Raw genomic sequence first — 22,890 nt, 5'->3', positions numbered from 1 at the left:
ATATTTGTGTTGTACACACCTGGGAGGCCACCAATATTTGGTGGCCGACCAGTAATTGTGCCTAAACATTTTGAACCCCTCTAAAAAATGGTCTTTTCTCTCTCCTGGTTCACTTTTTCTGGGTTTTGACTACATAGTTGTGTTGTGCACACATGGAAGGCCACCTTTTTGAGATGGCCGACCAGCAATTGTCCTTGACCCTTTTGACCCTTGGCTGGCCGGCCATGGGAGGTGGCCGGCTGGCCCCCTGAACCTTCTGAACCTGGCCGGCCATGACCCTTTCACTTGGTTCCTTACAGCTGCACCTTCTGTTTCCCCCCAGATCCTGTATCCGAGGGGTGGTCTTTTGGGGGGGAAATTTGAATTTGATTTTCCTCCCTTTTCTCCACTCCTCTCCTCTATAAAACCAGCCCCTCAGCTCCTTGTTTGAGGGTTACCAAAATTGGTTTGGAGCTCTCGCATTAAATTTCACTCTCTCTCTATTCCAACCCTCAAAACACCCTTGGTTCTTGGCCATTTCTCCACCAATCCATAACACCACCCCTCCACCTCCATTCCAACAACTTGAAGGCCATCTCCAGAGGCTAGGAGCATCATTTCTTGGACCAAAAGCTGTTGAAGACCTAGGCTACAAGGGTGAGTCCCTTTTTCTCTCTTTCTTGCCTTGTTTTGCATGCTATCGAAGCCATACTTGAAAGCTTTTTTGGGCTCCGACCCAAACTGTAAATAGTCATATTTTGAGCCCCTTTTCATGTTTGATCAAGGACCTCCTACTGTTTGAGGTCTCCAACTATCACTTGCCTCTTTATCTCTCTTTTAGGCCATTTTTTTGCATAGTATTTTAGGCTTATTTGTGAGTTGTTTTGGACTTGGTCATAAAATGTAAAATAACTCTTTTTGATCCCATATTCAACATTGTTGAAGGGCTCTCCTCTGTTTGAGGTCTCCTACTATCACTTGCCTCTTTATCTCTCTTTTAGGCCAATTTTTGCAGAGTATTTTAGGCTTATTTGTGAGCTTTTTTGGACTTTTCCATAAACTTTGAAATATCTTGTTTTGAGCCCCTCTTCAACATTGTTGAAGGGATCTCCTCTGTTTGAGAACAGAAGATACCACTTGTCTCTTTACCCCTCTTTTAGGCCATTTCTTGCATGATAGTTTGGCCTTATTTGTGATTATTTTCGTGGCTTAATGTAAACTGTAAAGTGCCTTTTTTTGAGCCCCTCTACAACTTTGTTGAAGGGATCTTTGCCATTTTAGGTCATCTTCTGTCCCTTGTGTTTAATCCCTCTTTTAGGCCTTTTTTTGCATGATAGATTAACCCTATTTGTGTTCATTTTTGAGGCTTGTTATAAACTGGAAATATGTATGTTTTGGGGATTTCTTTCATCTTTCTTCATGCTTCATGATAAAATAATGCATGCTTTGTATAGCTGTAAGTCATTCCATGTGCCTAGTTTCGAATTTCGGGGTTCATTCCATGCATCGGGTGCCATGTTTCCATGTTTCGGGGCTGTTTTGTATCATATTTCAGCACTGAAATTCTCATGTTTGCATATCATGTTCCATGCCTTGCCATGCTTTGGGTAGAGTGGCATTTGATGCCTTAGGCTTGATCCTTTCGAGTGTCTCATTTTCATCTCATGGCTACTGATGTGAGTGTGGCTGAGGTCCACTCATGTTGGTGTAAGTCCATTGTGCATTGCGTATGCCATTTCATTTCATAGCATTGTGTATGCTAGGTTGTATGTTAGCGCATTGTGTATGCCATGTTACCTCGTGCATCGTGTATGCCATTTCATAGCATTGTGTATGCTAGGTTGCATGTTAGAATTGCATTCATGCATGTCATGCATATTGCATTGTGTTTGGGATAGGAGTTAGCCCGAGCACGGGAAACGAGGGACGTTTCGTACTTCGAGTGACGGAACGTGTCTCAATTCCCAGTCACCGACACTCCGGATTATCCATAATGGAGTTTAGGTCTTGTTGTGTTTATATGTGCATTCATTTCATATTGAGTCATGCAATTCGACTCCTCGGCCATCATGCATCGATATGCGTGATTGGTGGCACGAGGATCGAGGACTACACTCCCTGAAGAGTAGTCATGCATACATATATGAAAATACTTTGCCATGCCCCTTTGTTGCTCTCTGTTGCAGCAAATCAAAAATCGGCAGCCTTCCGGAGCTTGACACGCATTCCAAGAACAATTGCAAACAGAGGCAAACCGGGGCATCGCGAGGGATTCTCCGCACAAGGCAACCCGAGTATGCATCATTCATCATCCGAAGCAGATTTGAGGCAGTCCCTGGCTTGCATGCCAATTTATTGCTTTTCTAATTTAATTTGTTAATTACTTACGGTTTTGTACATATTTGGACTGTAATTATTCATTTGGGACTGTATATTATTTATTCGGACCCTCCGAGCGAGGGCACAACTGTAATAAGTGTGCGTGTGTGTGATGTATGTCTTCCAACCCCACGTCTTTCTCCCTTTTATTTATCCGCTTATGATGGTTAGATTAGGGCATGTTTCAATTAGCATACAGTATGATAGCATGTTTGCATTCATTTCATCCGTCTTGCATGCACCGGGCTCGGCGCATCATACTAACTGTATTGTATTTTCAATTCCAAGTTGAATACATGTTAGCTGTAGCATTTCATATGTCATGTTTAGAATAGCCGAGCCTGCTATAGTTGCACTTTTGCATGTGTTGCATTAGGCATTTCTGTATAATTAGGATCATGCATGGATTTCTAATTAGCTTCTGTTTTGGTTTGGAGTACTCGGTAAGTTTTATGCTTTAGCATCCTTGCATGCGTGTGAGTGACTGCCATGAATAGCATGCTTACCATGAGGCTATATGCTTATGTGATATAACTACCTGAATGCCTGTGGGTGAAGGTTGGGTTATTTGGATTGGAACAATTCATCGATTGTGAGTTTTAAGCCCACTAGATAGTGGCAAAACCATGTTTTCTAAGCCCACCCGAGGGTGGCAAAATCTGCATTTTAAGCCTACTTGCGAGTAGCAAACCACTTTCAAATAAACAAACACGAGATGTTTTGTTCCAATTCAGACGATCCAATCTATACTTGTATGCTGTGCGTATCACATAGTAAATCTAGGCTAATAACCGGAATAAGAACGCATAATGTTTTCAAAAATAGATATCATGGTTAGTAGAGGCCGATCTTTGATCGGGCGAGCGGGGGTGCTCACGAAGTGACCTTCCCCAATCGTACCCAAGTTCCCAAGCCGAGGCAACTTTGGTGATGACGGACACGTGGCCTTAGGCAAACGAGTCAGGGTTTCCTAAATTTCCTCAAAATAAAACATTTAGGTGGCGACTCTGTATCTGGCAAAGCAGTCCATGTTTGGCACTTCTTTCAAAATCTGTTTTCTCAAAACGGTTTGCCGGATTTGGACTCTTTGGTTCAGATTTAGAACCGTGACAATTTGAGAGTCCGAACTGTAGTGAGCCCAATACGAACGGAACGGGGGAGCCATCCCTCCCGGGGCGTTCGGGGACGTCTACAGTGAAGAGGTCTACGTCAAACAGTGCGAGGCCACAAAAGATATTTTCTTTAAGAGTGGTTGGAAAGCCGCAATAGAGAGGCTCGGTCACGCACCGTATGCAGACATTTTTTTGAATCCCCCTCCACATTACATACCGAGCTACATGGTGGACTACACAAACGCAGTCCAACAAAAGTTTCTACAAGAGGAGAAGGAGGAAGAGGAGACCCCTGACTCGGTAAATGTCACGCCCTCAAAATAATAACATTAAACCCATCAATATAAACATACATTTATATACAAAAGATCCACATTCCCTCAATTAATCAGAGTACTTCATTACAAAAGTATTACACGTTAACAACAAAAGTAAATGCCCTACGGGCTTACAGCTTTCCAAGTTATCACTTGGTTACAAAAGAGAGTATTAACTCGGTTACACATTAAGCCCTTGGCTTGAATTTACATGTAATACATCAAAAGGAAAATAAGGCAACAAAAGTATGTCTTGCCCCTAGCCTCCCAAGCTATGTCCTTAGAGGCGGCATGCTACCTGTACCGAAAAATGATGTTCCCATATAGGGTGAGCCACAGCCCAGCAGAGATATACTAAACCAACTATGAACAATGATTAAAAGATTAGCAACTGATAGATGGTCGATACTTACACTTCCATTTACATCTTATTTCAATTCCATGACAACCAAACCTATGTTACAATTCACTTTTCATTTCTTATTCAACTTTGAGTTTGAAAACAGGGTTCAGTACTCTGGCCAAAACATTTTGATGATATTATAGTTCATCACTAGAACATTTTCAAAATTCACGGTGGATACACATTTTGGTGTTATATCAATAACACATAAACTACTTCCATACTTCACAAACGATGATGATATACATTTTAGTGCTATATCAAATCAAACAGACTTTTCAATAGATAAGCATATGAGCTATATCACTACTACAACAGATAAGCATATGAGCTATATCAACATTCCAACAGATAAGCATATCACACATCAACAGATAAGCATATTAGTTGTATCCACACTTCACTAGACAAGCATATGAGCTGTATCTACACTTCACTAGACAAGCATATGAGCTGTATCTACGGAGTTCATCCCCCATCTCCTCCCAATCCTATCCGGTTTAGAGGTACATCCCCCATCTTCCCCTAAACTGAGGAGTACATCCCCCATCTCCTCCTCTACACAATGCATATAAACACAAAGGTTCTATACACAATATAACGCATGTAAACACTGAATCACATACGCAATCAATCAATACATAAAGTTAATGTATTCTACCAACCGTCTACACATAATGCATATAAACACATTGGTCATATACACAATCACTCAATACATAAAGTTAATGTATTCTATCAACCGTCATACTCTATGACACATCCGATTGATTAGTTTTAGTTTGCCTAATCATCATGCATTGTCTACAACAATCAACACTACCCTCCACCGGTAGCCCAAAGCAATTATTTCTAAGCAGGAAATAAATGCACAAATGGATAATATATCAACATTTCAACTAGATGAGCAATAAAATATTCGTCTACACTCTTTAATCCCATACATTCCCAATTTCAACATTTTCAATTCAATTCCTCGTTTTCTTCAATTAATTATATGCATTAATTAATTTAAACCAATTAGGGCAAATTACCATAATTCACAAAACAACCCTAAGGTTCCATTTCCATCAATGTACCAACATTAATCTCATTTCTCAATGCCTAACATGCATATAGGTTTATATATTTAAAACCCCGACTTTTGTAAAATTACACAAAGGCCCAAACTTTCTCAAAATTACCCAACAACCCCCAACATATCAAAATGCTAAAATTCAAAGACAAAGCTCATAAGATGGAGTAGGTTATCCCTACCTCGAATGATGGGGCTCAACGAAGAAGATGAAGAAACGGAAATGCTCCAAATCCCGAAATTTTCAGATTAAAAGATAGCCCTCGACGATCAACACAACTTTTGTAAAGGCCCAAGGTGAGAAAACAACTCCTACTGGATCAATCCTAAGAGAGAAGTTAGGGTTTTAGTGAGGGGAGTTCTCAAAATACCTTTTTGGAAAAGTAGGAGAGAGAAAGGATGTTGAAAAGTGAACAAAAAGGTCGGATCTCGGCTTTATATAAAAGTCGCCCCGCTCGAGCGTCCAAACCCCCGCTCGAGCGTCACTCACAGACTCCCGCTCGAGCGTCAACAATCCCGCTCGAGCGGCGGATACACACTCCCAGAACTTTTACAGAACCAGGTCTCCGCTCGAGCGTCAACCCTCCTCGCTCGAGCGTCACACAACATCCCGCTCGAGCGTCAAAACTCCCGCTCGAGCACACAACACTGTAGAGGAGATACTGGAAGATGGAAAACTACACTCGAGCGTCGAAAACCCCGCTCGAGCGGACAGACGACAACGAAGGGCCCGCTCGAGAGTCAAAATCCCCGCTCGAGCGTGAAGGCCAAAATCTGGGCAACTACTCTTGGTTTCTAAATCCAACCAACCTGTAACAAACTCGCCTAACACAACCCAAGACTCGAATGCAAGGAGTAAAGGATGTAAACAAGATATACACGACAACCAACTCCGCGAAACCTAAGTCCGGATACAACAGTTAAAGAAAAGGGAAAACCGGGATCGCTATAGTAAATGCTCCATCTACTAGCACTAATTTTAGTCATCAGCCTTCTCTACCTAGCACGGTTGATATGGAGCCTTTGACCGAACCATCCCAAGAGGCAGTTGCTCAGACCGGCCTACCTAGTGGCGAGGTCCGAGTTGACCTGGACATTGACCTTGATGATTTATTTGCTTGACCAAAAACCTATTTTTGTTGTGCTTTTTCCTTTTGTTTTGATGAAATGTAACCAGGCTACACGCCTTACCTTTTGTACTCAATTTCTGATAAATGAAAGAAACATTTCTTTGTGAACGTCTTCTTATTCGGTTAAATCACTCTTTCTTCTTTGTAGTGTATCAGTTTTACTGCTTGCCCAACCAGCTTAGGATGCTCAGTCATTCCTTATAATGCCCCATTTTCCGGCCAGGATAGTTATCTCGGCTGAAAACCACTTGGGACATTGCAAAACCTTTTTAACCGAGATGTGTGCCTTGATCCTTATCTCAGCTAAAGAACGAACTAAGTGTTGGTCAAACCTGCCAACTTTCCTGAGCCTAGATCCTTATTTCGGCTTAAGGAAGAAAAAAAGTGTTGGTTAAACCAGCCAACCTTCTTGAGTCTAGATGCTTATCTTAACTAAAGAACTAAATGTTGGTCAAACTTACCAACTTTTCTAAGCCTAGATCCTTAGCTCGGCTAAGGAAGAAAAATTTGTTAGTCAAACCTACCAACCTTCTTGAGCCTAGATCCTTATCTCAGCTGAAGAACTAAATGTTGGTCAAACCTACCAACTTTCCTAAGCCTAGATCCTTATCTCGGCTAAGGAGGAAAAAAATTTATTAGTCAAACCTGCCAACCTTTTTGAGCCTAGATCCTTATCTTGGCTGAAGAACTAAATGTTGGTCAAACTTGCCAACTTTCCTAAGCCTAGATCCTTATCTTGACTAAGGAAGAAAAATTTGTTTGTTAAACTTGCCAACCTTCTTGAGCCTAGATCCTTATCTCGGCTGAAGAACTAAATGTTGGTCAAACCTGCCAACTTTCTTGAGCCTAGATCCTTATCTCGGCTAAGGAAGAAAAATTTATTGGTCAAACCTGCCAACCTTCTTGAGCCTAGATCCTTATCTCGACTAAAGAACTAAATGTTTGGTCAAATCTGCCAACTTTTTGAGGTGCCCCCCAGTCGGGCTATGTGTACGAACAATTTATACAAACATTCAATTTATACAAAGAATTTCTATCGAAAAAATGCCTACTTGTTTTATTGAAAAAGAAAAACTACAAGTGTTTTAAGAAAGAGCTAAAAATAGAATATTTTGAGATTGGCCGGGTTCCATGGCCGTGGAATAGCTTTGCCATCCGCCTCTTCTAGGTGATATGCCCCTTTACCAGTCATACCGACCACTCTGTATGGTCCCTCCCAATTAGGTCTTAATTTGGCATCTCCAGGCACCAAAGTATTTCCCATTACTTTGCGCAGTACCCAATCTCCAATCTTGAATTGCTTTGTTGTATTTCCTGGACAATTCCTGTTGATATGAGGCAATATGCACCAATACCCGTTTCTCTTCTTTCTTCTGCCAAGTCGAGTTCCAGGGATATGGTCTCTACATTCAAGTCTGGATCAAAATTTTCGTTTCTGATAGTGGGGAGGCCAACTTCTAGTGGGATTACTGCCTCCATGTCGTAGGCTAAAGAAAAAGGTGTTTCGCTAGTTGACCACCGAGGTGTATTCCGGTAAGCCCATAAAACGTGGGGAAGTTCTTCAGCGTATTTGCCTTTTGCTTTTTCCAACTTCTTTTTCAGGCCATCTAGGACTACTTTGTTGGAAGCCTCAGCCTGGCCATTGGCTTGAGGGTATGCTGGCGTAGAGTTATAGAATTCTATCTTGTATTCTTCGCAAAAACCCCTGAAGATCTTGGGGATGCCGAACCCAGTTATGATGTTCTACCAGACGAATTTTTTGACGTCTTTTTCTTTTACGGATGCGAGTGCTTCTGCCTCTACCCACTTTGTGAAATAGTCTGTTACCGTGAGAAAGAACTTCCTGCTGGCTGGCGCAGTTGGGAGTGGTCTCACTATGTACAAGCCCCACATTGCAAAGGGCCAAGGGTTGGTCAAATGTAGGAGTTCTCTGGCTGGTTGATGTATTTGATATGCAAACTTCTGACATTTCTCACACTTCTCCGCATCTGCTTGCATGTATGGCCACCAAACCCTTGTGAAATTGCTCGGCAGGCCAGCGATCTTCCCCCTTGATGGCTTCTACAAACGCCTTCGTGTATTTTGAAAAAAAAATGCCTCAATCTTACTCGGACGAACACACTTCAAGTAAGGTCTTGTGAAGGATTTTTTGTACAATGCTAGTGAGGGGGAGAGCCAAAATCTCTGCGACTTTCCTCTAATTTTGTTGGCTTCTTTCTTTTCTTTTGGTAAGATGCCATCTTTTAAAAACACTATGATGGGATCCATACAGGAAGGGCCTAGTTCGACGCAACATGCTTCGGCTGCTTCAGGCTCTTCAATACTTGGTCTAGGTAGGAAATCAATCAATAATGGGTGTGGGGTAGATGTATTTGCTATTGACGCAAAATCGGCCAGCTCATCTTCTTTACTATTTTCCTCTTGACCGATGCTCTATTCGAACTACTTCGAACTTCATGATCTCCTTTCTGACTAACTCTTGGTACTTAGCCATTCTATCATCCTTTGCCTCATAGTCACCCGAAATTTGGTTGACTATTAGTTGGGAGTCACTGTATACCATTAGTTTGGTGGCCTTTATACGAAATGCTGACTTCAAACCTACTAATAGCGCTTCATATTTCGTCTCGTTGTTGGATGCTAGAAAGCCAAGATTGAATGCTTATTCAATTGTTAGGCCATCTAGCGAGATGAGGACTATGCCAAGTCCTACATCCTGCCTGTTGGATGCTCCATCCACGAAGAGTTTCCATATCTCTCCGACAAACAACTTCCAATAAATTGAAGGATTTGATGATGTCTTGGGATCAGGGGTGTTGATGATGCCTTCTTCTAAATGTTATCCATTGGTAGAACTTGATGCTCACTGTCTGGCTGTCTCAGGACCTTACTTTGGGGTGAGTCCTTGCTGCTAGTGCTACAGTCTGTTCTTTTTTTTCTTTTTGCAAGGCTAAATGGTTTGTTATGCTGTTAAGCGTCCTGTTCTGGGGGCTGCGCTATCCCTATGACATTTTTTTATTTCTTTTCGGTTGCCTCGGTCAAGTCGATCGGGCAAACATGATGACTGCCTAGTAACTTAGCTACGAAGTCTACCAAAGCTTGGGCCTTTATTGAGGTTCTTGGTTGAAACTTAATGTCAAATTGCCCCAACTCCACTGCCTACTTCAAAATTCATCCAGAAAAATCCACCCTCTTATGCAAGGCTTTTAAAGGGAAGGCCGTTAAGACAATCATGATGTGGGCATGGAAGTAGTGCGGCAATTTTCTTGAAGCCATCATCAAGGCTAAGGCCAGCTTTTCTAACGGTAGGTACCTTGTTTTAGTGCCCAGCAATGTCTTACTCACATAAAAGATAAGTAGGTGTTGTATTCCCTCAGCTCTTACCAACACTGCGCTAACTGCATACTGGAAAACTACCAAATACAAAAAGAGCTCCTCTCCTGGTACCAGGGTCACTAACAATGGAGGAGAGGTCATGTAGTCTTTCAAGCTTTCCAGGGCACGGTCGCATTCATCATCCCACTTAAACTTGGCCTTCAGTGCCTGGAAGAACAGTCAACACCTGTCGGACGACCGACTTATGAATCGATTTAGCGTGGCTGCTAGGCCAGTGAGATGTTGTAGCTCCTTGACAATGTTGGGCCTCTCAAGATCTTGGATGGCTTTGATCTAAGAGGGATCAGTTTTTATACCCCGGTTGGTCACTAGAAAGCCTAAGAATTTGCCTGACCCCACGCCGAATGCGCACTTAGATGCATTCAGTCGTAACTTGTGGGACTTCAAAATTTGAAACATCTCATCTAGGTCCTTGAGATGGTCCCCTCATCTTTGCCTTTAACCACCATATCATCTATGTAAGCCTCTATTGTTTTGCCTAACAATGGTTCAAACATTTTGGTGATCATCCATTGGAATGTTGCCCCTGCATTTTTTAGGCCAAAGGGCAGGACCTTGTAGCAATATAGTCCTCTGGGTGTTGTAAACGACGTGACCTCCTGATCCGGTTCATACATAGCAATCTGATGGTAACCGCGATATGCATCAAGAAAGCTAAGTCGGTTATGCTGTAACACCCTCAAAATAATAGCAATAAACCCATCAATATAGACATGCATCGATATATAAAAGTCCCACATTCTGCTATTCATCAGAGTTTCATTACAAAAAATATTACATGTTAATGACAAAAAAACGAATGCCCTAGGGGCTTACAGTTTTCCAAGTTAACACCTGGATACAAAAAGGGAGCACTAGCTCAATTACACCTTAAGCCCTTGGCTTGAATTTACATGTAATACATCAAAAGAGGAAAAGACAACAAAAGACCATCAGCCTCAAGCCTCCCAAGCTATGTCCTTGGAGGTGGCATGCTACCTGTACCTGAAAATGATGTTCCCATATAGGGTGAGCCACAGCCCAGTAGATATACACTAAACCAAATATGAACAATGACTAAAAGATTAGCAGTTGATAGATGGCCAACACTGATACTTTCACTTATAACACTTTACAGTTTCATGACATACAAGCCCATGTTACAATCCATTTTCCAATTCTTTTAAATTCTCAATTTATAACCATGGCTCAGAACCTGGCCAAACAACTTATATGAGACAGTAACTCATATTAAACACTTTCCCATTTCATAATAGATAAGCATACTAGCTATATCACATATCAATAGATAAGCATACAAGCTATATCATCACTTCCATAGATATGCATAAGAGCACTATCACACTTCCAAGGACAAGCGTATGAGCTGTGTTAACACATTACTAGATAAGCATATGAGATCTATCTATGGAGTCCATCCCTTATCTTCTCCCAACACCATCCGGTTTAGAGGTCCATCCTCTATATTCCCCTAAACCGTGGAGTACATCCCCTATCTCCTCCAACACGACACAATGCATATAAACAATAATTATACACATCATCACACAATACATAAATTTAATGTATTCTTTCAACCGTCATATTCAATGACACATTCCAGTGATTAGTTTCAGTTTGCCTAATCATCATGCATTGTCTACGACAATCAAGACTATCCTCCACCGATAGCCCAAAGCAGTTATTTCTAAATAGAAAATAAATGCAACAATGGATATATAATCAACATTTCAACTAGGTGAGCGATAAATAATCCAACTACACCCTTTAATCCCATACCTTTCCAAATCAATTCCTCATTTCTCATCATTAATTATGCGAATTAATTAACCAATGTAATTAGGACATTTTCCATAATTAACATTACAACCCTTAGGTTCCATTTTTAGTCATGTTTTAACATTTATTTCACTTTTCCATGCCAAACATGCATCTAGGTTTTATATAGTTAAGACCCCAACTTTTGTAAATTTACACAAAATCCCCAAACTTTCACAAAGTTACCAAACCAACCTTAACATCTCAAAATACTAAAATTTAAAGACAAAGCCCATAGTGAGGAGTAGGTTATCCCTACCTCAAAAGATGACTCCCAACCAAGAAGGTGAAGAAAACGAAAATGCTTCAAACCACGAATTTCTCGGATCAAAAGATAGCCCTCAACGATCAACAACCTTTTTGTAAAGGCCAAAGGTGAGGAAGTCACTCCTACTAGATCAATACCTAGAGAGAAGGCAAGGTTTTAGAGAGAGAGGCTCTCAAATGGCTTTTTCGGAAAAGTACACTACTACAAAAATAGTTAAAGATCACACTTTGATAAAAAAAAGATCTCACTTTTATTGGAAGTGTGATAAAAAAAATTAGATTGATATTTTAATCACACTTAATTTGATTGAGTGTGATAGTATTTATTTTTTATGTCACTTTTCAATTAAGTGTGATTATATATATATTTTTTTAATCACACTTTCTAATTAAAGTGCGATTATATATACACTATTACTTTTTAATCACACTTTTTAAACAAGTGTGATTATATATATATTTTTTAATCACACATTCTAATTAAAGTGTGATTATTTATATATTTTTTAATCACACCTTCTAATTAAAGTGTGATTATATATGCACTACTACTTTTGAATCACACTTTTTAAATAAGTGTGATTATATATATATTTTTTAACCACACATTCTAATTAAAGTGTGATTATTTATATATTTTTTAATCACACCTTCTAATTAAAGTGTGATTATATATACACTACTACTTTTTAATCACACTTTTTAAATAAGTGTGATTATATATATATTTTTTAACCACACATTCTAATTGAAGTGTGATTATTTATATATTTTTTAATCACACCTTCTAATTAAAGTGTGATTATATATACACTACTACTTTTTAATCACACTTTTAAAGTAAGTGTGATTATATATATATTTTTTAATCACACATTTTAATTAAAATGTGATTATATATACATTACTACTTTTTAATCACAATTTTTAAATAAGTGTAATTATATATATATATATATATAATCACACTCCCTAGGTGTGATTGTATAAAATATTTCAATTTGATTTTTATATAAAATATACAATTCCAAAATCCGCGCCTCTATTTTGAGTTTTTTTTAACCACCCAACACTAGCAACCACCCGCCACCATTTTCCACCACCGTCTTCCGCCACCACCACCACCTACCATCCACCCCTCACCACCACCTGCCACCACCACTCACCACCCACCACTCGCCTGCCGCCACCACTACCCGTCTATCGCCACCGCTACCCACCAGCCACCCACCACCCACCACCACCCACTCGCCACTCGCCACCACCACCACCCACCATCACCAGCCATCTACCCGCCACTAGCCGGCACTACCATCCACCGCCTGCCACCACCACCCGCCACCTACTTGCCACCACCACTCACCACCCACCTGCCACCACCATCCACCACCAGCTACCCACCACCACCAGCCACTTGCCACCCACCACCCGCCACTACCGTCCATCGCCTGCCACCACCACCCGCCACCTACTTGCCACCACCACCACCATCCACCACCTGCCACCACCAGCTATCCACCACCACCAGCCACTTACCACCCACCTGCCACCACCACTACCACCACCACCACCACCATCCACTCGCTACCACCTACCACCCGCCATCGTCACCTATCCATCACCACTACCACTCGCCACCTACCCGCCACCACCACCACCCACTCGCTACCACCGGCCATCGTCACCCACCCACCCGCCACCAGCGCCCATCCGCCACCCACCTACCACCACCACCCGCCACCACCACCACCAGCACCCACTCGCTACCACCCACCACCCGCCACCTACCCGCCACCACCACCGCCACCACCGCCACCACCACTATCACCCACTCACTACCACTCACCACCCGCCACTATCACCCACCACCCACCGTCACTACTTTTCACTACCGTCTTCCGCCGCCACTTGCCATTTCTTACTCTTTTTTATATTTTTAAATTTTTTAAACATTTTGTTAATTACCAATCATTTTGCCACTCCGCCTCTACGACTATCATTACTACCACCATCACCACCACTCCGCTGCGACCATTACTACTACCATTACCTCTCATCCACCACCGCTATTCTATCTCCTCTACCACTACCACAACTTCACCACTAATCTCATTTGCTATCACCACCACCACCACTATCACCTCTTATCCACCACCTTCACCACTACTGCCGCTCCCTATCCTCTACCCCAAAAAATTAGTTCCTGATTTTTAGTAACAAACAAAAAAAAAATGGGTCGCAGAAAAATATTTTTCATTGATGAAAAAAAATTAACTTTATTTTAATGGAAAACATTTTTTATTCAAAATGAAAAAATAATAATAATAATTTTTTATTCATTAAAAAAAATGAAACAAATAAATTTTCAACCTTAATAACTAAAAGAAAACGAAAAATAAAAAAACAAAAATTTCATTAACTATAAAAAAAATTCTCTTATCTTTCTCTTTCCCACTCATCACTCTTCTCTGTCTGTCTGTCTGTCTCTCTTTCTCTCTATGTCTCTCGTCCATCTCTCTTCTCTTTATCTCTCTTTCTCTCTATGTCTCTCTATCTCTCTTTTCTATCTGTCTCTCACTCATCCCTCTCTCTCTCACCATCCATCTCTTCTACCACATTTACCACTACTGCAAATGCCATTCCACTACTACCACTACTACCACTGTTGCCACTCCACCTTTACGATTACCATTACTACCACCATCGCCACCACTTCACTACCACCACTGCCACTACTACTACCTCTCTTCCACCACTGTCACTGCATCTCCTCTGTCTGTCTTTTCCTTTCTCTATGTGTCTTTGTCTCTCTTCTCTCTCTCTTTCTCCCTCATCACTCTTCTCTATCTGTTTGTCTCTCTCATTCTCTCTGTGTCTCTGTCTCTCTTCTCTTTCTCTCTGTCACTCATCACTCTTCTCTGTCTGTCTCTCTCTTTTTCTCTGTGTCTCTCGTCCATCTCTCTTCTCTCCATCTCTTTCATCTATATTCTCTATCTATCTCTCTTCTCTCTCTTTTTTTTTCTCTCTCGCTCATCTCTTTCTGTCTCTCTCTCATTTATCTCTTTTCGCACTTTCTCTCTCTCTCTCTCTATATATATATATATATCTTTTCACCTATTTTTTCATCTTCCTCTCTCTCTTTTCTTTCTCTCTCTCACTCATCACTCTTCTCTCTATGTCTGTCTATTTGTCTCTCTCTCTCTCACACACACATCTATCTATCGCTCACTACTCTGTCTCTCTTTCCCTCTCTCCTCTATCTGCCTCTCACTTATCTCTCTCTCTCACCACCCATCTCCTCTACCACCTTCACCACTACTGCAAACGTCATTTCACTACCACCACTACTACCACGGTCGCCACTTCACCTCTATGACTACCATTACTACTACCATCGCCACCACTCCACTACCACCACTACCACTATTGCCACTACTACTACCATTACCTCTCCTTCACCCCTGCCACTCCATCTACTCTACCGCTACCACAATTTCACCACTAATCTCCTTCGCCATCACCACCACTACCATCATCTCTTATCCACCACCTTCACCACTACTGCCGTTCCCTCTCCTCTACCACAAAATATTACCTCTACTTTTACCAAATAAAAAATAATAATAATTTTTTTCCATTAAAATAAAAATAAAACAAATAAATTTTAAATCTTAATAACTAAAAAAAAATGATTTTTTTTTTAAAAAAAATTCATTAACTACAAAAAAACAAAAATTATTTTAACAAAAAATAATTTTTTTTGGCGACGACAACCCCATCACAAAAAAAAAAGGGGTTAAACCACATTTTTTTTGTTTAAATTTTATTTGTAACCAAATTTTTTTGTTTTTTTCATTCCCGCTATGTCTCCCCCCCCCCCTTTTTTTTTTTCCATTCCCCCCCTTTTTTTCCATTCCCGTTCTGTACCCCCAACCAAAAAACCCTAATCTCTTCTTACCCTCTCTCTCTCTCTCTCTCGATCGATCTCGATCGACGGTGAGAATGAAAAGGCAGTGATAGGGATGATATGCAAGAGTAGCAGCAGCAGCATCGGAGGAGGAGGATGAGGAGGAGGAGAAAAGGCGGTGATAGGGATGATATGCGGGAGTCTGGTGTACTACCACTGCACATACAAGAATTCAAGCATACTCACCCTCCTCTCTGACGTAACTTATGTGGAATAGCTTTGAATGTAAGTTATACAGTTGGTATTATCAATTATATACTGGGGATTTGGATGTATATCTGTGAAGGGTCAAAAAGGATTCACGGTGGCTTGTTTTTGGGTCTACCTAGTTGAGGAATTGAATTGAATGTGCTTAGTTCTGTGCTCTGTATGTGCTAGAGAAGTGCAATAGTCAAATGGAGCACATGGGTTGTTGCCTGCTTGACTACGGAGTCACTTGTGGTGTGTTGGGTGTGGGACCAAATATATTAATCTATTGATTTCTAAAGGGTTGCCACTTTCTGGGTTTGAGTGTAGGAGTTAATTAAGAAATTACTTTGTGCTTTTGACTTTTACACTTTTGATCTTGTTTTTAAGACGAATTAAGAAGAGGAGAAAAGGGAATTTGAGGGATTCGAAATTTTGGAAAATATTCGGCTAATTCCCGGTGACTGAATTCTTTTTATGTGAAGTCTTCGGGTAGGTTTCATCATCTTGTTTCCATACAGAATCCTGCAATTTACTTGATGATATTAGCTTTATGACGCAATCAAAATTGGATTGATTTTTGTTTGACCTAGAATGTTAATATTGAAATAATTTCAAATGTGATCCTCTGAGTATATCAACGTGTTCTTGTGAATTTGTGCATTCATTTGCCTTACTTAATCACTTGTAAATGAATGAATTGAATTTTTATGTGTTTGTAAGACTTCCATTGCTAGTGATGACAAATTTTTGGTATTGGTAGTGCATGCATTGTTGGGCCTGATTGATCTGTATCTTTTGGTGTTGTATCTTCTAAGATGGTTTTATGTTTGGTATTTCATTTGTGTTGCTTTTTTAGTATAAGGATAGTCAAATCAACTCAGTAGATAAACGTGCAAGGATGGGGAGTATTGAGATATATGTTTGTATGTGCTAGACAGTTTGGATTGATTTTTGTTTGACCTAGAGTTAGGAGGGAGGATCGAAAGTCGAAAGTTGAGATGATTATTGGGCCTTGGAACTACATTGAATTCTTTTCTGCAGTGATGTAGAGGCTTGTCTTTTTAAAATACCGGTTACTTCTAAATTCGGTGCCCTATCAAGTACTCTAACCTTTGAGCTATTGCCTAACACCAATCTCCTCGTCTATGTTCTTTCCCAATATGCTTTTTAACACAGTGACGCTTATTATTACCCAAATCACAGTTAAAGATTTGTTTATTTGGTATGCTAATGCGTGATTTATTTGGTATTTGTAATGTTAGTGTAGTCATATTTCCTTTGTTTATGCAGGCTGCTAATATAGAAGCTGAAGGCTCTGGGATTCCTGATTGTGAATACCAATTGACAAAGCATGAAGTTTCCTGTCTAGGGCATGGAAAATATAGTGGTACGCATGATATATTATCACTTGCTTATGCCTTGAGGCAATACAATTTCTTTTATCTAGTTAAACTTTATTTCTAAATAAGGATTCAATTGTCCTTCTAGATTTGCTACCAATTTAGATTTTGTGGGTTGAGCCTGTCAATCTCATTGGGGTGTAACATAATAATTATTTTGGTTAAACTATGTATCTTGCAGCTGGTTTTCTGTATTCTCTTTGGTCTTTCATCTTCATCATTTGTGAACTTCTGCCTCCCTGCCTCTCCTTCCCCTTATTTCTCGTGCACTACATTCAAGGCCAACATCAATCTTTTGTGCCAACTTTTGGTCCATGTGAAGTGCCCTTGGAGAGAAATAAGCCGGTTTAAATATTTTAGAGAAGATTCAAAGGTATAAAATTGTGCCATTCTTAGTCACTTGCATAAGTTGAAGACATGGAAAACCACAATAAGCTAGACGTACTTTAGTTCAGAGGAACATGAACAAAGTTGTCATAGCAATGGCATAGAGTATATGTGCAGTGTATGTGTGTATGTGTATAAATACAAGTATATTCTAAAATATATACTGAAGAAATTTAGAAATATACATGAAACATGTATATTTTTTGGTCATTGTCATGAATTACCTACAAAGTTGTTCATGTCCATTTTCTTATCTGTAAACAACCATATAATGCGTCTAGTTTCATTTCTTCTAGCATTTGTTCTAATTTTCTTAACATCTTGTTTTTTGTGGTTCAGAATGCAGCACCACTGAATCATCTGATGATATTGAGAAACAAGAGCTTGAAGACGTCTCAGATGAAGATGATACCTCCTATTTTGACACAATAGAGAATTTTTCTGAAACAACTCTTAGTTGTGGGTCTGTTGCTGGAGTTACAGATAACATCAGTAAGTGTATGGGACCTGAAAAGCAATTTGATGATAGGAAAAATTTGAATGCTCAGAAGGAAGCTATTAGCTCCACATATTCACAAATTGAAAGGCGAAAGAAGCTTCCAGATCCGGTTGAAAAGGAGAAAGGGGTCAGTCTTTGGTCCATGATCAAAGACAATGTAGGAAAAGATCTAACGCGAGTTTGTCTCCCTGTGTACTTCAATGAGCCAATATCATCTTTACAAAAGTGTTTTGAGGATTTGGAGTATTCTTATCTGTTGGATCGTGCATATGAGCATGGAAAAGCGGTATGATTATATGTTCGTTACCTCTTATTGTCTTTGCTTAGGGGGTAGTGTATACTAGTGTCTGTAAATTGTCTTTTGTTTCATTTCATTGCATTGTCTTTTCCTCTATTAGACGTTTGAAGTGGGTTAGTTTGGTTATGCATTGGTTTAATATTACTAATGTATTCCATTATGTATATGCATAAGAGATTTTTAAAACATTCTGAGGAAATTGAATGAGTCCATCGTGTTTCCCACTGGGCCCTGGAAGAGTCCTTTTTGTTCTTGATATATGAATTTGGTTTTCTTCTCTTTTCTGTTTTTTTTTTTCTTTCCCTCTTCTTGTTAATCTTTAGGACTCCATTGAGATTCCAAAAACATGATCTGATTTCTATCGCTCTTTAGCCATCACAGATGTATTAATGGATTTGTGCTACTTACCTTCTGCATGTTAAATTAACCAGATACTTCATAAATCTGCATGGGAGATGTTATCTTGTTTGTTTTGATGGCTCTCAATTATAATCTTGGAGACAACAAGATCAAATGTACAATAGTGGTGCCCCTATAGTAAGAACAGGCTCATCTAAAAAAGTTAAGAATGTCCACACTCAAGAATGAAGTGTAGTTTGAACTGTTCTGAGGTCCCCTCAATGGGATGAAGGATTATATCCGCCTCATTACAAAGATTACTAGATTCTTCATTCAAATTATAAAACATGTTTCTGAGGCTGTGAGCCATTGGCTCCTTAACAGTCCTCTCAAATGAACCATTCTCAAATGAACCATTCTGGATGGTTGAAGGTCAAGAACTTCAGCATCTAAAATCAGTGACTGCGAGATAGGTTTGTGCATATAGAAATTGCTCATTCATTTCCTATCAACGTAGCAGTGTTCACTTTATGAGTTAACAGTGAAGCCACTTTTTGCTGTTCTATTAATACAAGTTTGTTTAGTATTATGCTAGACTGATTAATCTAATGAATTTATAGCATTATGAGAAAAAACTGAGCTAGCTATCTTTATTACTTAGTACAACAGCCGCCAAATTGTTATTTTTTCATTTATGCATATAACAGACACCTTTTTTATATATATTTTTATTTGATGATAAGTTATCACTGTCTTTTTTTTGTAGGAAGTAGTTTTGTTTTTCCTTGTTTACAGGTTTATTTGTGGAACACCTTTGAGATCTAGTTTTTTAATGGCTCTTTTACTGGCATGATTAATTCGGTTCAGATATGTTTTCAACATAAAAAAAAAGAATATTTTCAAATGTTTTGGTGTTTAACATTTTCTTGTGCTATTGGGTTATGCATCTAGGGAAACGGTCTCCTGCGAAATGATTGTGTAATGAATGATCAGACTAGTCGTTTGGCCCATCGCAGCCCCATTATGTACAGTTTCTGCTCGTGAGAAATAAAAGTGATGCTTGGCTCTGAAGCCTATCCCACAACTCTCTGTCATGGCTTGAAACATGCTGCTAAGAGGTTCATTCTTCACATTATGGCACAACTTAGAACACTTTTAGGACTATGTTTGGATTAAGGATTTGAGAATTGATATCCTTCCTATTTTCTTTCCTTTTGCATGTCATTCCTCAAATCTTTAATCCAAACACCTCAGACAATTTTCCCAGAAAAACATCATATGTGAATTGAATTTATTATGTGTGAGTTACACTATACAAATTTAAATCTATGCTATATATTAAAATTTTACAAACTTTTTAAAAATAAAAGTGAGTACATAGCACTAGTTAAAAAAAAAAAATTCTGAATCATGTGCATTCCACTATGATGAGATCGTCCTCTTTTAATTTGGACTTTGGTGGATTGAACATTCAAATTATCCATATTATATATAAGGAAAATTATATAAATAGAAGTTGCTTTAGTAAATTACCTATTACAATGAGATGGTTGGAAAGCAACCCCATTTTGGCAGATTTCTTTCCATGAATTGGGAATTGGGTGGCATCCCCTCTTGATGCTTTCTTAATATACTTCCGGGAAAAAAAAATTATTAGCTACCAGTTTTAATGATTTTGTAATTTACCTTATTGTATATGGTGACCATCTTTTCTTTTTGGCCTTGTCAATTGTACTTTATTGTAAGGATGTGTGAGTTTGTTATGCACTTCTGTGTCATATGTTGTAAGTTGTAACAAGTGTTGTACTTCTATTTTTCCTCCTTAATTGTGTCTTCTCTTTGTATTTTTTTGGGTATTACAACCCTCTTTCTTCTGCATTGTTAGGTGAGGAACATTATTTGCTCTAACTAGTGATAGACTGAACTGTTGATTATTAATATGTGCAATGGCTTGTTGAGTACAATGCGGCTTTGGCATCCATCTGCTTCATGATTTTGCTTGGATTTGTAGATGATGTCCTCGATGTCCCTTGGAGAGTGTGAGTATTCCAATCATATTTTTTGGATTTATCGGCCCATTTATTTCAAGAGCACTGTTTTCTCTTTGCATTACTGCATTCAGAGTTAATGCTAAACTAGGTCGTTCATGTTTTTTTCAATTTCACCATCATTTCACTTTCTCATCAACATCACTTGTCATCTCTACCTCACTAATTTCTTGCATTAATTTCTAGAAATAGGGTGTTACTCTAAATTGGGTGAAAAAACTCATCACCCTCTTTCCAAAATTTCTTGATTCTAAGTAATTATTTTATATGTGCCAAACAGTCTTCTGACCCAACAACATCTTCCTACTTTTCACGTATGAGAGGTTAAGGGTTTGACTTTCGTTAGAGACAAGGCTGTGTGGCACCATTCTTTTATTATCACTATGTTGCACACTCTTCCCAAGGAATTTCAGACAAAATAGTATTTGAGTTCTATGTGCAAAATTTACTCTTTCTATTAGATTGAAGGCATTGTATGACATTTAATTCTAGAATTGAATATAAGACTCACCTTGTTTTTGTCTCATTGTTAAATTGTGAACAAATAATATTTCTATGTACTCTCAGCCTCAATTCATCATATTTACAAGTAGAAAGAGAACTTGTAATTTAAGTTGCCAATGATTGAGGAAAACATTGTTGGTAGAGCTAGCTATCTTCTGCTCTTCATGTTTATGCAATCTATAATTATTCTGTTTGTCAGGTATTTGTGCTAAATTTAATTGAATTACTTGATGTAGGTTTTGGTTGTAGGTGGTGGTGATGGTGGAGTTCTTAGGGAAATCTCTCGCCACAATACTATTATATAATTCCGAACGCCATAATTAAGTGACCCCATAGTTAAGCTTGAAGTTGCTCTTAAGGTAATTGAAACTCTTGTTGCAAATCATTGATCTGCCATAGAGATAGGTCATTGACATAGTTTTATTTTGATTATTTTAAGCTAAACTAACACATTTAAGTGCATTAAATTTTCAAGTCAAGTTTGATATATGTTTTTGCAGATTTTGTTGAGGGAATAGTTGATATGATCGAGCGGTTGATGTTGGGAGCCAAAGATTATGTTGCTCTTCTTCTTTTTTTCTTTTTTTTTTTGAAGACTTGAATTTTTTAGTACAGTGTATTTAAAGATGATTAAAGGATAATGTCTATTATAAATTTAATTAATTTGTTAATTTTGTTATTTTTCATTTACAAAAAATGGTTTGGTGCTTGTAATTGATTTTTTTGTTGTAGCAAACCTATATATGATTTTTTTTAATAAATAATTATTTGCGACAGTAAAACAATGGTCGCTAAAAGTGTTTTTTTCATTTTTTTATTTTTTTTTGCGACGGCAAAATAGTTGTCGCAAAAAGTCTTTTGCAACCCCATGTGTAGTCACATAGGCCGTCGCTAAAAGTCTTTTGCGACTGTATTTTTATTATTTGCGACGGCATGTGACGGTCGCAAAAAGTATTTTTTTTAGTAGTGAATGTTATTAATCACACTTAAAAGATGTGATGTAAATATTTTTAATCACACTTAAAAGGTGTGATCGAAATGTTATTAATCACACTTAAAAAGTGTGATTAAAAATGATCCTTTTTAATCACACTTTCAAAGATCACACTTAAAAGGTGTGATTTAAATACTTTTAATCACACTTAAAAGATGTGATCAAAATATTTTTAATCACACTTAAAAGGTGTGATCTAAATATTTTTAATCACACTTAAAAGGTGTGATCGAAATGTTATTAATCACACTTAAAAAGTGTGATTAAAAATGATCCTTTTTAATCACACTTCCAAAGATCACACTTAAAAGGTGTGATCTAAATACTTTTAATCACACTTAAAAGATGTGATCAAAATATTTTTAATCACACTTAAAAAGTGTGATTAA

At 38.8% G+C, this 22,890-nt stretch overlaps 1 protein-coding gene and 1 long non-coding RNA gene across 2 annotated transcripts; both read left to right on the top strand.

Moving 5' to 3' along the window:
- Nucleotides 1-15,970: 15,970 nt before the first annotated feature.
- Nucleotides 15,971-19,824, top strand: LOC145803610 (oxysterol-binding protein-related protein 2B-like). Its single transcript, XM_082896928.1, has 5 exons — nt 15,971-16,042; nt 16,889-16,951; nt 17,323-17,419; nt 18,159-18,604; nt 19,048-19,824. The coding sequence occupies exons 1-5, from the start codon at nt 15,971-15,973 to the stop codon at nt 19,090-19,092; spliced, it is 723 nt and encodes a 240-aa protein (XP_082753054.1). The 3' UTR covers nt 19,093-19,824.
- Nucleotides 19,825-19,918: 94 nt separating this feature from the next.
- Nucleotides 19,919-22,162, top strand: LOC145804162 (uncharacterized). Its single transcript, XR_014345788.1, has 4 exons — nt 19,919-20,073; nt 20,841-20,994; nt 21,744-21,866; nt 22,008-22,162. It is a non-coding gene; the product is annotated as an uncharacterized LOC145804162 (long non-coding RNA).
- The last annotated feature ends 728 nt before the right edge of the window (nt 22,163-22,890 follow it).

Source organism: Camellia sinensis, chromosome 12 (assembly GCF_055761805.1).
Source record: "Camellia sinensis isolate YWXY chromosome 12, ASM5576180v1, whole genome shotgun sequence".
Lineage (NCBI taxonomy): Eukaryota > Viridiplantae > Streptophyta > Magnoliopsida > Ericales > Theaceae > Camellia > Camellia sinensis.
This window is presented reverse-complemented; position numbering and strand designations above follow the sequence as displayed.